The following is a 15,912-nucleotide window of genomic DNA, read 5'->3' on the forward strand; positions in this document are numbered from 1 at the left end:
ATGCAGAACTCTGGAATACGCTACCCATGATAGGAAATTTCCAGTCTCACCTGGTTTGCAGTTTATAATTGAGCATGAAGGCTTATAATTCATTTATTGCATCGCTAGTAATCACAGCTTTTCTTTAGCTTGGTTCTTCATTTTCTGTCTATTAAAGTCACTGATAATGTGACAAAGCATTGTTTTAATTTTTGATGATTTATTGCCTAGCTCTTTTGCAGAGGAAAAGATTGATCTGTCTGATCTGCTCATTACTTTCTACACTTTCTCCTTTCACTCTGTTCTAGCCTTTTCTGTATTTCCTTGCAAACAATTTCCTTTCTCCATATTTCTAAAAATCAAATAACCCCTGTCTTTGCTACGTCTTTGCTTCTCTGTGTACTTTTGAAGTAGGCTGGCTAGAGATAGCATCATATCCAGAGCAGGATGCCTGAACAACAGGATTTACTGGGACTGAAGAAAATGTTAATGAGGGAGCCAAACTGCACCTGTGTTACAGTACACATGATACAAATTCACAGAAGAAATAAAATGAAGATGAAGATTCATATCTCTAAAATTCATAATCTCTATCTCCCTAACTACACGTATGTGCTTTACCGTTTCTACCATTACAGCTACTGTACCCTAGGAACCACGTGTTGCACTTTGGATGACTCCAAATTTCACACTGTGGGAGAAGAAGCATGAAATATTCAGGGAAAGTTAAAACATTTCCCTTGGTTGAGAGAATGTCTGTAATGACTGCAAATGCAGAAAGCATATTCTCATGTAGTGTAGGAAGTAGTTGGAAATCTTTTTGGGATGATCTTAAGTTTTCACAGCTAGTAAATATTTTACAATTCAGACAGCTACACAAAGCTGAGCAGTGTAAGATCTCTGCAGTCTTCACTTCAAGTGATGAGGTAGTGGCACTCCTTTCAGAGGGAAATGGGTAGGTTCCCAGTGACAAAGTTCGCGTTGGTGCCAATTGAAGGAAAAAACAGACTGGGGCTTGTTACAGTCTTTGGCCTGACATCTCTGTAAACATTTATTTTCATGGTGAACTTAGTGGCCTGTGTCTAGTCTGTATGAATGATCCTGAATGAAATATTTTTGATACTATAATTTATGATACTATAATTTATAAATCTTGGTTTATAATTTATAAACACTTTTCTGACATTCAACAGCAAAAGCATCAGTGTGACTGGGTAGCTTTTTTGCACATTAGGTCACGCTTTCATGACAACCACCTCATAACTAAAAATGAAGTATAAATATCTACCATAGCATATAGTTTAAGTCAATATCAGGCTGCCACAAAGTTTTTTTTCTTCTTCTTTTTTTTTTTTTTTTTTATTTCTGCAGAGGTTCAGAATTCTTCTAGATTAAAGTTATATATGAGAGCAAAATGCCATCATTGTGCTTTGATGGCACTCTGATCTAACATAAATATCTGACCCTGCTGTAGGGCAAGAGAGGTTGAAACCAATATTCCACTATAAGCTACCCACAGAAAATATACCTACTGTAGTTTAAACAACTCCTGTCTCTCTGTGTTTTTTTTTTTTTTTCCCTCCCCCCCCCCCCCCCCCCCAATCAATAGCTATTGCTTTTTCTCCGACAGAATGTTGGATGTTACAAATTCAGTATTTGCATTGAACTTTTTGTTAACCATGTCTTTTCTGAAATACCTTGTTATACAACAGCTTTAGATGATTGTTTTCTCCCAAAAAGATGCTTTATTTGCTAGATACTGCATCAGATTTCTTTCTGATCCTTTTAGTGGATACTGAGTCTTATTTCATTCAAAGCAACCAAAACACATCCAAGAGTGTTGGGAAATAGATATGAAATAAAATGCATGTTGTTGTCATGACAACTAAAATGCTAAAAAAGATGCAGAGAAATGATTATTAACTAAGATGTTGCATCAAGTCGTTATGGCAACTGTATAGTAATATGAAAAAGGGGACTTCTCAGAACAATATTATGGGAAAAGTTTTCCTCATTATGGTATTTTTACAATGGCATGCCCTGGTAAAGAGAGAGAGAGAAAAAAAAAAAGGTAGTGGAGACTCAGTATAAAAGGAGGTCAGGATTCAGCTATCCACCGCAGTGTACCCCCATTAAGTACAATAATGTTCCACAGAGAATTTCTCTGCTTGCTTTCTAGTCTTGTCATAGATGGATCAGAAGAGAGAAAACACTAGAATATATCCCAGTGCTCCCTCACAACGTTATATTCATATTATTCAGAGCTGCATTTCACAAAGTGGTAAGTCTGGATGGCCCTCAATGGGATTTGGGGATCTTCTGCAACATTTAGGAATGGACTGTGAAATGTTAACACAAAAATGGGATAGGGAAAATGTTAGCATCAAAAAGTAGTGTTGAGGCTTTAGTTTTGCGAAAGTATTTTTTGGCATACAATTACTTCCTTGCTTGTTGAGCTTAGGGCTTTCTAATAAATGAATATGTGCTAATAAAATAATTAAATGGATTGTGTAAGCTCACTTTGAAAGCCAGTAGACCTCTTAAGCAACAACTACAGTGAAAGTGAGCATTTGGGCTCTGTGCCACAGCCTGTGGTATGAGCAGTGCTAAAAGCTGCCTTGCCCAGCACACAATGAGGTGTTGTGCTCAGGGAAGCCCAGATATCCCCATGTGGTGCTTTCCCATGGCTGGCTCCACCTGGCAGGTCGCTCTGGTTTGCTCTTCCTGATTATCAGCCCTCTTCTGTGGGGTGGGGAGGCTTTCCCTCCTGTCACTGCTCCCTTCCTGGAGATAAGTGAGTGAGGGAGAGAGGATGGTGAGGCAGCCTGTGGAAAGCAGTGGTGGGAGGTACCGGTGCAGATGCATGAGAGTGATGGGGCTTCTCATGGAGGAGTAGGCTGCCTCCTCGTACCTCAGGTTCCACCACAGCAGGGGGTGAGATGAGGCTGATTGGTGTTTCTCTCCATAAAAATGTACTTTTCCAGACAAATAATTTCTTTTGTACTTTTCTGCATGAAAGCTAACTGTTGTGTGTTAAGTCTATTTTTAGACACATTTTTTTAAAGTAACACGAACTATTGTAACCCTAAACCAAAGGACACTTATGAGGATGCTCATTGCAGCACCTGCTTGCCCTGAAAGCTTACTTGTCTGGTATCCAGCTTCCTCTTCAAGGGCTGAATGCCCAGGCTGGGCTTAGTTTTGCAAATACTTTCAACCACAGGTCTCTCCCATAGCATTGATCCTCTAGGTATCAATTGGAAGGATGTAATACGTTGGGGGTGAAGGCTAATTTGAGCTTGAGATAGGAGTTGTGGAAGACACCAGACCTTGAATCAGAGTTATTTTTCAGAGTTCTTACCAAAAATATTAATCTTCTGTGGGAGATGGGGAATATGTTTTTGAAGTGTGAACATAGGCCTGCATAAAACTGGGGTGCATAGTGATTTTCTAAATTTAAAAACAGTTGTTGCTTTACTTATGTTTTCCCCTGACTTGCATTGGAAATGCATGCAAATGTGAGGTGAGGTGTTAGCTACTTCTGGGACTGTGGTGGCAAACAACCAGACTAGCTGTGATGACTTCTGCCTTGGAAGCTTATTTAGATGTCACTCTATTTGGAAATTTAGCAAACAGTGAGTTTTTAATAGTAACTCTGACTGCAGGCATGCATTCCTTAATCTCCATGTTGGTTTCTTCTGTGTTTATACTGGCGGTATGGACTGAGCTAGCTTTACTGATGGGACTGGGAAAAATATTCCAGCAAAAGTTGAAGCAGGTGGTGGGGAACCATTTGAAGTAGAACAGAGTAGAAGAGTTCAGGCGTGAACAAACTGGCTTTGTTCTCTCACACTGGGGCTGTAAAATGGCAGCCAGCAGAGCGCTTCCAAGCAGTCTTGTTAAAGAGCCCCAAAGACCTTCACCCAGCTTCTGCAGCCTCAGCCATTCTCATTACTACATGTTTTTGTTTTATTTTGCAAGGCTAAACTAAATGGTTTTGCTAGCTCAGAGAAAATTAATTTGGATCACTTCCCTGCATGTAATAAACTGTCCCAGTGGCATAAATGGAGGTCCTGAGAGCATGAAGAGATGTCCAAGCCACCTGTGCACAGCAGGCCCTTTTCCCCACGTGGCCAGTAATAGCTAATGAAAAGAACATGGGCTGAACACTAATCAAATTAATACATTTCCCTCAGGGAAGGACCAGTTACAAACTTCTGTGTAGTATCTGTAGCTTGGCTAGTTCTCAAGACACGACTTAGTGCTACCAATAGCATTTGTCAGTCACTGCCATTCTTCAGGTTCCTTATTCATGGGTAAAACCAGGTGGTAAGAGTTGCATCCAAGACTGCTTGCTCTGAATGCAAGTGTCATCAGCTGGTGGTGCTTTCACTGTGCCCTCTCTGCTCTTGGGGGGATGTGGAGGCTGCTGTCATCCTGCTGATTTCCAGGGCAGTTTTGGTCTGGAACACAAATGTAACTGCAGAGTGCTTTGAGTAGTTTGTAAATCAGACTGCAAATGATTAAAATCTGTTTAAATGTGGGAAAGGAAGATGTGTATTAGGGAAACATTATGACAAGAAGAAGAATACAATTTAGAACAGACCAGGCAAAGACTGGTGACTAATCACTAGGCTTTTTCACCAAGCAGTCCAGCAAAGCTGCCAACAAGAAATTTTTCTGAGAAAAAGCATCTAGACTGTACTCTTCAGAATATCTTCCTGCTTTTTTCTCCCCTGACTGAAAAGAGAGTCTGGGAGGACTGCAGGACTCAGGCTACATGTTAGCTTTGGTCTTCTCCATCCTTTGCAAGGTACGATCTGCTTCAGCTTTGGCTAGTTGTCTCTCCATGCAAGACTCTGCACAGTGCTAAGAAGTGGTGGTGGTGGTAAACATACCATCCAACTTGCCTCTTCTGTGATATTTTGTACAATGTCTTTCTTCTGACCAGAATGCAGAATATCTTTTCAAATATGGATTTTAGATCCAATAGGCACAGACTCTTACATTTCCTGACTGTGATAAAAACCATATAGCCAACTGTAGACTCCTGATGAGCTGCTAGCAGCCACCCTAGGTGGATACATGTGGCATCTCTACTGTGGACTGATCCTGCTTTATCACTCCTGGAAAAGAATTCGAAGCAGATTTTGGAAGACTAAAGCTTCAAGACATTCCAATGTATAAAATGTGCAATTTTCTTATCTGTTTAAGAAAGAAAGTATGATACTTATAGTCTATTCTGAGGGAAAAGAGTGTGGACGTAAGGAACGAGAGGTGGAAGCTGAGAGAGGCAGTGAGCTAAAAGCGCACTTTCTCCTACAGTGACTATAGCTTCATCATGTCTCCTAATGGCAATCAGAGGAACACACCGTGTTTTCTGCAAGCACCTGGGGCAGTCAGTGGATATCAGGAAAGATGGAGGGGAAAGGAAAAATGATTTCCTCATTTTGATGATTGGAAAGCTTGCTCCGCGTTCATCTTATTCTGATGCACAAAGGTGCAGCTGGTGAACTGTTCACTGAAGCACAGCAGAAAAATGAGTACTGCAGGAAACTGAGGGGATGCTGCAGAGTTTTGGTGCAGTAATTTGCAAAGTAGATGGGACACTGGAAATAAATTTTTGGTCTAGCTGGAATTCTGAAATCTCCATGGTATGGTAATGCAGTTTGTTCATAGCCTTATAAAAAAGAGGATTGCAAATATGTGGATTTATTTGATCATGATTCATCTAGACAGATGAGTCAAGGGACAGCAATGGGGAAGTGTCAGCCGTTTTCATTCTTTTAAATAGCTTCACTTTCAGGTTGCTGAAAAGGTGTTTGATTGCAGCTGGATATTTTTCTCTTGGATTGTTTAATGATACTGTTTTTGCTTCAATTGGGGTTGGCAACAATAGTCCTTTAAAAGTGTTTTCCATTTTCCTCTGAGAGCTTTTTACTATATAGGACTTGATAAAGCAGCAAATACTGGGGAATTTTTTTTTTTTTTTTTTTTTTTTAAATGTCTGTATCCACAGAACAGTTGCTCATTTTGCATTGTCATTATTCCAAAGGCTTTATTTTATCTCTTCTTACTGGCACAATAAGAAAAAAGCCCAGTCTCCAAAAATAATCAGAGACAACATTCACTAAAAATAACCAATATAGAATAAAAAGTACTTCTTTTTCTCTTGTTAAATTCATCTATTGAATCTTGACCTGTATTTCAGGCATGTCTGCAGCTTGGCATTAACTGCTGGACAAAACAGGTAGCTTTAAGCTAATTTCTCTGTGTACCAAGAGCAGTCCAGATGTTGATTAGATTGGTGTAGGGTGACTTATGCCCTCTTCTGGAGTTGGGAGCTACATGTGAACTTCCTTGCTCTAGTTGCTTTACATGTAGATCTCAAAGCACGGTAAAAAGATTCCAATTGTGCCAAATGTGGCTTGGCTGAAACTACTCACCCATAGAAATTAAAATTCATGGCAAGTTATGAAAGTGTCCTAATACTTTCCTAATGTGATTGGAACTTCAAAACAAGATGCGTTATGATTTATGCTCTGAAGACCAGATGTGCACATAAGAATTCTTTCTACCCCAGGTAACATGAAGTTATTGCTATTACAGTTCCCATTTTTTAAAAGCTGAGAAATGCGAACAACTCAGCTTCTAACTGTCAGTATAAATTGCCATCCTCTTTGGAGACCTTGGTCTAATTCTGTTTTCTCTTAAAAGAATCATAGGGGTATGCAAGGGAGAGAAATCTTAATTGGTGAGTTTCCCGTAAGAGGAGTCTAAATGCAATGCTAGGCAGATCTCTCTGCCTTCTGTCTCCAACATTAAGTAATGATTAGTGTAGTGCTTATTCTGTCTTCAAAAAATCTATTTTAATTTCATTTTAGTATTACCTATTATTTCATAAGATACATCTAAACCACACATTTCAAACTGGGCTACTAAGAAGTGACATTGGTATATTCAGGAGCAATTCAAAGGAAGCAAGATAATAACTAGCATACTGGTCAGGGTAAAGAGAAGCAAATTATCTTCCCATTCTCATACTGAGCTATTCAGTGATTTTCTACAGGTCATGTATATCGTAGCCTGGAATTTTTGATCTGTATAGTGGACATACTTTTTTTTTTTTTTTAATTATTTTATTTAAATAGATACATATCTTGTAAACCACTGCAAGACCTGAACTGTATTCCAAAACTGTTTTTAACGTATGCTAAAAAGAATTCAACTTCAGAACTGAACAATTTCTAGTGGATGTTTATTTGTACTTTGTCCAAGCAGGCTTTGCAATGTCTATGAGATGTCACTGTGGGATCTCTTGCAATCCAGACTTTCCCATACCAGTGTTTGTAGCAAATGTTGAACAGCCAGCATATAGTGTAACTTCGAAGCAATTAGCATTTCAATAGCCCTCTTTCACTGACACAGGTTAAATCTTGAATGTGAACTTGCTATTATTGAACTTAAAGTAGCAAACATATTGTGGTTCAGAGAAAAGACTTGGCACAGAGAAAGGTAGAGGTGTCTCAAAGAAAAGCCGTGCACTTGCATGCATTCACACCCACACATACACAACCTTTATTTTGAGCTGCTGTTAGGGTATTTCTAAGTAATTCCAAATGTCAAATGCCTGATTTTTAAATGTCAGGACTTGTGCAGCTCCCTAGGGCAGCACCTCTGAAAATGCTATTAAAGGTAATAGAGGACAAAGATTACCATAACCAGAATTTTTACTGCAAATTCTCCATGACAAATTTTGGCAAGACCACTTTGATTACACGCGAAGTGATTAAGGAGTGTGAGCTGTCAGAATAGGAAACTTTTGTGTTTTGTCTCCTATTAGTGATTTTTCATTCTTTTAGCTAGCGTAACAGTACTATCTATGTGAAACCCAACTGATCTGTTGAGTAAGTCTTAAATGGGTTAATAGGGGTGATATCATATCCCTTTGCATTGTTCTAGGAGGGAACCTCCTCTGGCAAAGAGCATTTCTTCTCATACTTGTGCTGTGAACACTGCTTTCAAAAGTACTGTATACTTTGTCTCCATGGAGTATTGGTGATTTGTATTATTAATTAACATTTGGATTTTGGCTAAAGTAAAGAGCATTGCTATTATAGCATCTGATTTTGGCTCAGAAGGGGAAGTGAAGAAGAGGCTCATTAGACCTTCACAGGATACTGTAAATCTGTACATACACAGATTATGGTAGGCTGCTGTGCTAGGGAAGCTTGTTACAGGTCCAAAACACAGTCGTGGTTTCTGAAATGGTGGAAGAAATTCTCACTGTGGAGGGAGAATATTAAAGAAATCTTCATGGGCTCAGTGGCGGATCCATGCATAACAACTTTTTGCTGTGTGTGTGGCATACTGAAACTTGCAGTCCTTTGAATAAAGGCTGTAGGTAGAATTTTTCAGCCAAGTCTCAGCCTCAGGTCTGCAGCATTGGCATACGCAGGGATACGCGGCTGATGATTAGCCGACTGATTGTCAAGTGTTTGATAGCGAGCTCCAGCACCTGTCCCTTTTCTCAAGCTCTGGAATGCCTGTTAGGAATATGTTATATACATACAATGATCACAGTAATAACCTAATAATTCAACATGAAACGTTTATAGGTGTATGCTAAATTGCAGGAATATGTCTCTTGTACTGAAACCTTAAAATTAAATATATGGTAACAGCAACATGTCCAGCCATAGTGTAACTAACTATAGGAGAATTATTAGTGTTTTTTATTGAAAGCTTACTTAGTATTCCAAAAAATATTCACTTTATTCTATTTATAATGTTTCCTGGATGCAGTAAATATTTATTTTACTGAGAAACTATAAATTATTCATTTTGAAAGAGGTCTGGAAACTACAAACACCTATCTATCCGATTTATTTGTATTGGAGCCCCAAGGTTCAACATTAACATTTTAATACTTTCTAAGATTTGTAAGGAATATTCTAAGTATTACACCTGGATTACCTTCATGAAACTTCTGTTAAACCGCTATTATGCAGTATCTATGAGTCTTTTCCCCAGAGATGTCTCAATTTTTTTTTTTTTATCACAATTTTTGTGGTTGACACAGTATGTGGTACCCTGTTGTGGAGTGTGTTTGTGTAAAAACCAACAATACCTTCCTTGCTAATTCTCTCTCCTTTTCCAGATGAAAAATGATATGACTAAATTTCTGCTGAATAAGAACAAGAATTATAAAGGCATTACTTGAAAAGCCACAGTTGCCTAGACCAGTTCTGGAGGTAGCCGCTCATGTCTTTAGCTCTGGAAGAGCCTGCTGTATGGGTCTCTTGCCTTGCTTGAAAAGCAGAAACGAATGAATAACTTATGACTCTCCTTTAGTTTCAACCTGACTTCATCCTTTCTCTTTCTTCCTTCTCATATTCTCTGCTGTAGTTTGATTTTCTAGTCTTTTCCCAGATACTGCTTGACACAATACTGCGGCCTCAAAAGTGAGTAGGGATTTTATGTCCCTGTGTTTAGGTGGTCAGTGTGAGATATTTTAAAGATCCTGAGTACTTGACCCTAGATAAGCAAGACCTCTTCTCTCATTCCATCCCAAGCAGAGATGGGGTGAATCAACTGAGTTCTTGAGCAAAAAACATGGAATGACCATCTGGGTGTCCTCTGTCTAAGTGGCCTTAGGTTGTTTTAGCTGGCAGTCTCGCATCAGTCTTATTCTTTGATTCCTCAGTGTGAACATGACTAGAAGTGTATTTTTTCCACCTTTTCTGATGAAGATGAAATCAGGCCTTCTAGTCTAGCACTGGCAACCTTCCTACAGAGTCAAGCAACATCTCATGACGTTCCACGCTAAAACTATAGCAATTCAAAAGCAACAACTACTTACAGGTATAGAAATTTTTGGTCCAATATTCCCAAAGGTTTTCTTGAACTAAAGGCTTGTACTGTGTTTTCCAACTACATGTTTATTCTGTGAGAGTGTTAGCACAAGGAGACATTTACATGACTGCTTCATTTCCTTGATGGTCTTTGGAGAGCTTAGCTCAAAGGGTCAAGGGTGAGAATGACTTCATGAACTAGGAAAGCCTAACTGACCTTAAAGCTCACCTTATTTTCATGTGTTTTTTTTTTTTTTTTCTTTTTTTCTTTTTTTTCTTCTACACTTTTATTTTGTTTCTTCCTTTTGTTCCTTTGGCTTCTGTTTGAGAAGCATCACATTTGACATAAATACTTAACAGAACAGCTGCTAAGCTAACAGTTTAAAGGACATACTGAAGTTTTCCACTGGTCTGACCACACTAAGCACCTAAGGGTTTCATATACAGGCTCCCCAGAAAGGCCACAAAATACCTTGTGTATTGATGCAATGCAGTCAAACACATGTTCCTACAAACAGGATTAGTGAGACTCTCCTCAGTGAAGTATGTCAGTGATAGGCTGTTCCAACAAGTTTAAAAAGTGCACTAATGCTTTTTTTTTCCCCCAAAAAATATACTCAGGGAAAAATTATCTTCCACTCTACTATTCCCTTTTAGATTTCCTTATTCTGTACCAATCATGTTCACTTTACCAAGGATAGCCGTCTATGACTCATTAAAAGATCAAAAAGCTCCAACTGCTATTTTCTTTGGTCTTTTTCTTTTATCCCATGTTCCTCTGAAAAACGCAGCTTGGGGAAAATAAACACTAGACATCTCTGAGCAAATGCCATACTAACTGAGAAGGGGTCAGGGTACACATGAAGTGACATATTTCTTAATCATTCACCAGTATTCTGCAGGCAAGGATGTTTTTCATTTCTATATCTTTGATGACCAAAATCTACTTTCCTGTTAGTCCTTTTTCCTGCCTGCTTTTCTTTTAAGATCCCGGTAAGAACTCTACAGCAAGAAAGCATATTAAAATGATATAGCAGTGATGAAAATTAGAGTGATTTTTTTGTTGTTTTGGGATAAGGATAGCAAAATAGGGTACTGAGTGAACTGGCAGAGGAGCTGGCCAAGCCGCTATCCATCATTTATCAGCAGTCCTGGATATCGGGGGAGGTCCCAGTTGACTGGTGGCTAGCAAATGTGACACCCATCTACAAGAAGGGCCGGAGGGCAGACCTGGGAAACTACAGGCCTGTCAGTTTGACCTCAGTACCAGGGAAGCTCATGGAGCAGATCCTCCTGAGAGTCATCACGCAGCACTTGCAGGGCAAGCAGGCGATCAGGCCCAGTCAGCATGGGTTTATGAAAGGCAGGTCCTGCTTGACGAACCTGATCTCCTTCTATGACAAAGTGACACACTGGGTGGAGGAGGGAAAGGCTGTGGATGTGGTCTACCTTGACTTCAGCAAGGCTTTTGACACCGTCTCCCACAGCATTCTCCTCAAGAAACTGGCTGCTCTTGGCTTGGACTGGCGCATGCTTCATTGGGTTAGAAACTGGCTGGATAGCTGGGCCCAAAGAGTCGTGGTAAATGGAGTCAAGTCCAGTTGGAGGCCAGTCACTAGTGGCGTCGCCCAGGGCTCGGTGCTGGGGCCGGTCCTCTTTAATATCTTCATTGATGATCTGGACGAGGGCATTGAGTGTACCCTCAGTAAGTTTGCAGATGACACCAAGCTATGCGCGTGTGTCGATCTGCTTGAGCATAGGAAGGCTCTGCAGGAGGATCTGGATAGGCTGCACCGATGGGCTGAGGTCAACTGCATGAAGTTTAACAAGGCCAAGTGCCGGGTCCTGCACCTGGGGCGCAATAACCCCAAGCAGAGCTACAGGCTGGGAGAGGAATGGTTGGAGAGCTGCCAGGCAGAGAAGGACCTGGGAGTGATGGTGCATAGTTGGCTGAATATGAGCCAGCAGTGTGCTCAGGTGGCCAAGAAGGCCAACGGCATCCTGGCTTGTATCAGAAACAGTGTGACCAGCAGGGCTAGGGAGGTGATCGTCCCCCTGTACTCAGCTCTGGTGAGGCCGCACCTCGAGTACTGTGTTCGGTTTTGGGCCCCTCGCTACAAGAAGGACATAGAGGTGCTTGAGCGGGTGCAGAGAAGGGCGACGAAGCTGGTGAGGGGCCTGGAGAACAAGTCCTATGAGGACCGGCTGAGGGAGCTGGGCTTGTTCAGCCTGGAGAAGAGGAGGCTCAGGGGCGACCTTATTGCTCTCTACAGATACCTTAAAGGAGGCTGTAGCGAGGTGGGGGTTGGCCTGTTCTCCCATGTGCCTGGTGACAGGACGAGGGGGAATGGGCTAAAGTTGAGCCAGGGGAGTTTTAGGTTAGATGTTAGGAAGAACTTCTTTACTGAAAGGGTTGTTAGACATTGGAACAGGCTGCCCAGGGAAGTGGTGGAGTCACCATCCCTGGGTGTCTTTAAAAGATGTTTAGATGTAGAGCTTAGGGAAATGGTTTAGTGGGGACTGTTAGCGTTAGGTCAGAGGTTGGACTCGATGATCTTGAGGTCTCTTCCAACCTAGAAATTCTGTGATTCTGTGAAATAGTCTCTTTGTGAGAGCTGCATTTTGTGTTTTCATGGTGTTGATAATACAACAGAAGAAGGGGGGAGTTCTGGTACTAAGTCTAAAACGGGTAAAATGGGATTGGAACAGACAAAAGGGAGCTTAATTTTCTCATTTACAAAGTGCGAGCATTTCATATTGCAGCACTATTCAGTACGTTGATGTGAATTGTAATTAGACGTTTAGATGTAGAGCTTAGGGATATGGTTTAGTGGGGACTGCTAGCGTTAGGTCAGAGGTTGGACTCGATGATCTTGAGGTCTCTTCCAACCTAGAAATTCTGTGATTCTGTAATGTTGAATTATAATAGAAGTGCTATAAAAGTACAAGGCACATATGACATCCACTGGAACATGAAATATATATATATATTTATAATAGACTGGCTATTAAAATAGATGCCAAATGAGTTTGTAATGAAGGGGGGCATTAAATACATTCTTACCCTAGTTATTATCAAAGCAATTACCTAGACTTGTTTTCATTCTAATGGTGGTACTTCATTATAAATGCTAACTCTGATCTGAGTTTTGTCTAAAAAAATATTTTTGCCAGAGATATCCACTTTCTTTCCTGCTCTTAACACAATGCAGAGCATGGCAACATGTATTGAAGATGCTGAAATGACTGATGTGTGGATATTATTGGTGGGAAGAATGTATAGAAAAAAGAGAGAGGATGACAAAAGAAAGTGTAGGGCAGTTTCATGAGTGCTTTATGGAAATGATCAAATACAATATTTTATACCTGCAGTTAGACCTTTAAAGCGATTACTTCAAGATCTTTCCAACATTAATATATTTCATAACTCAAGTAATGGTACTATAAATCCATAACCAGATAATGCTCTTGATAAATTTTACTTTTTTCTTGTTTCTCTTCAGGAAAAAAAAAAATCTGCTTTTAAACTAATAGTATGTGTATTTCTCTTTCTATACATATAAATTGTGTATAAAGATTCTTGTGAAAACACTCTTCATGCAGCCTGTAAAAGCACTCAATTATGTGATTTTTATTTGCAGCCTAATGGAAACTTTTGAAAAATAGTCCAAGTTGTAAAGGCTATTCTGTTTCAATAAAGCTGACTGGCAGTATGCTATGGGAATCTAATAGTGCTGAGAGATGGAAACTTTGCTCATAGGCCTTGCCAAAAATATGGTACAGTAGAAGAAAGAGATGATGAGTTGGAGTTATTAGCCTGAGAGTTTTGTATTCCTGTGAACAATACGAGCATATTGGCAAAGTTTCATGGCTTTTTTTGTGGTTGTCTTCCTGTTTCAATTTCTATAAGCCAGTAAAACTGTCTTCACTCTCTATAACAGTCATTGGTGTTGTATAAGCTTTTTATTTTTATTTTTTCAATTAGAAAATGTATTACTTTGTGAAGAACTATACAAGATAAATGAGAGCAGCACAAGAATAAACTATAATGACTTTACTATCCATTCTCAATGTAAACAGAAGCAAAATATTTCTATTTAGGGTAAGTTTATATGAAAGATGACCTTAGATATTGCTGTAAAATGAAACAGCAAAGAGAATAACTGAGTTCTAATGCATGTTTGGTTTCCTTTTCCTATTTGCCAAAGTACAGATTTATTTGAATCATTTTTGCAGAACACTGGGCCATGTCCTTTTCTTGTTCTTCTGTCAGGTATCTGGGCATTTTATAGCTTTCTTTCTTCCTTTTTTTTTTTTTTTTTTTTTTTTTTTTTTTTTTTTTGTTCTAATATTTCCGCACATTCCACTCTGTCTTTTGTAAAACCTAATGGCATTGCAGTTTTTGATGTTGATTATTACTTATCCAGAAAGCTGTTTATTTCCTCCTGGCACATTTTCAGCAAAAAGCTGTTTTCTTTTTTTCTGTTTGGCTGTGACTCTGTTTACTGTGATTATTAAATATCCGAGTACTTGGATTTTTCATTAATTGATTTCAGAATGAAAAGTAAGACTTCATAACTACTAGAAATATATTGTTTTTCTTTAACAGAATCAAATATACTTGTATATATGCACAACTATCAGCCTTAATTTTGGTGATGATCATCCCTATGATTATAAAATCCTATATTTATTTTCCCAAACACACAGATATATCAGACTGACATAAAGCTTGTTCATATGTTTCCTTTGAACATGTTTTTTTCCCCACTATAGATGCATACAAGATGTTTAACATTTAGTTAATTTACTCATTATCAATGTCACTCATTAATCCCTTTCTGGTGCTTATACGTTGAGAAAGTGTCCACAATTTTTGGTTAGTGTTTTGGAGTAGTTTTGGTTAGTGGTTTTTTTTTTTTTTTTTTTTTTTTTTTTTTTTTTCCCCTTCTGAGTTTTTGGCATCAAGCATTTGGATTATATAACCAACCCACAAAAAGTGCAACTTGTTTGAATGTATGGAGTACTAAATACTTGAAGATGAGGTTGTCCAACCTTTTTTAGCATTGTAGAATTGGTAATTTACCAAAACCATAATTGATCACTGGGCAATGACGTTGCTCTTGGGATCAGAACAGCCCCTTCTTCCTTTGTGGGAATGGCTGGGGAAGCTCATGAGGTTTGGTGTTGACAAGGGCTGGAGACCCTTAAAAGCTGTGAAGCTTTACACACTGCCAGGAAAGCTGTTCCCCATCCATCCTTGTGAGGCCCAGCAGAGGATGGTGTGTCACAGGACTTCCAGTTGCAGTGCTCTGCCTTAGCTCCTGGCTCAGCAAGCTCTGGAGTATTTCATGGATAGATTGCCTGTGTAAATCCTGTCCTGTCCAGTTCAAAGCTGTTCTCACCTAATGAAGGGCTTGCCTGTGGGTGCTGTATAGTGTGGGGTTTGTCTCTTACTATGCGTTGGTGTGGTATCAATCTCAACAGGATCTGATTTCTCCACAGGACCTTCATCTGAGGGTTCCACAAAACCAGTCAGAAACTCTACTACTATAGGGTGTGAGGGTTGCAGTGCTGCAAGCACTGAGAATGAGCAGGAATCATCCCCAAATACAGGTGTTATTTTTAAGCCTCATGTAGTTGGTTTTTCATGCTGGTTTAGAATCTGACCCATACTTTGTGAATTTTGGAGCTAGCAGTAACCCAGAGCTGCCAATAGAAAGAAACGCAGGAAAGGTTTAAGAAGAGAAAGATGTGGTCTCTGAAGAAGACTGTCAGTCAGTGTTCTGGAGAGAAGGGAGTGAGGAAGAGAAAGGCTTTGAAGAATGGGGATGTTTAAAGGTAGGGAGGGAAAAATCCTTCTGCCTCTTAGGAGCTGACCTGGGAGTGCCAAGAGGCTGCAGAGGAGGAGAATCCCAGTGAACTGACTTGTCTTGGCAGCTGAGGGATGAGGAGAGGTGGGTTAAAGAGAAACATCCATCTTGCTGCTGCCACAAGCAACAGGGATGGTGCAGAGACATGCTGTTTTGTGTGGTCTGTCTAGCTGAGGTGGCAGTATACCTGAGTAGTTTTATTTTTT

The 15,912-nt window shown here is 39.7% G+C and overlaps 1 protein-coding gene across 15 annotated transcripts in view; it reads left to right on the forward strand.

Annotated features, from left to right (window-relative positions):
* LOC311433862 (uncharacterized protein) overlaps positions 1-15,912 on the forward strand; it is a 443,722-nt gene that overhangs the window by 170,609 nt on the left and 257,201 nt on the right. For 6 of the 15 annotated variants that reach the window (XR_014691003.1, XR_014691004.1, XR_014691005.1 and 3 more), the window contains exon 5: positions 2,159-2,260. The exons of the other annotated variants lie outside the window; for them this stretch is intronic. Coding sequence is in view for 3 of the 6 variants with exons in the window: in XM_084513517.1 (XP_084369643.1) it covers positions 2,159-2,260 (102 nt within the window). In the remaining 3 variants the exon portion in view is untranslated. The remainder of the gene's footprint in view (positions 1-2,158; positions 2,261-15,912) is intronic. 15 annotated transcript variants of the gene reach the window in all.

The sequence above is a fragment of the Aythya ferina genome (genome assembly GCF_964211825.1).
Source record: "Aythya ferina genome assembly, chromosome: 3".
Classification (NCBI taxonomy): domain Eukaryota; kingdom Metazoa; phylum Chordata; class Aves; order Anseriformes; family Anatidae; genus Aythya; species Aythya ferina.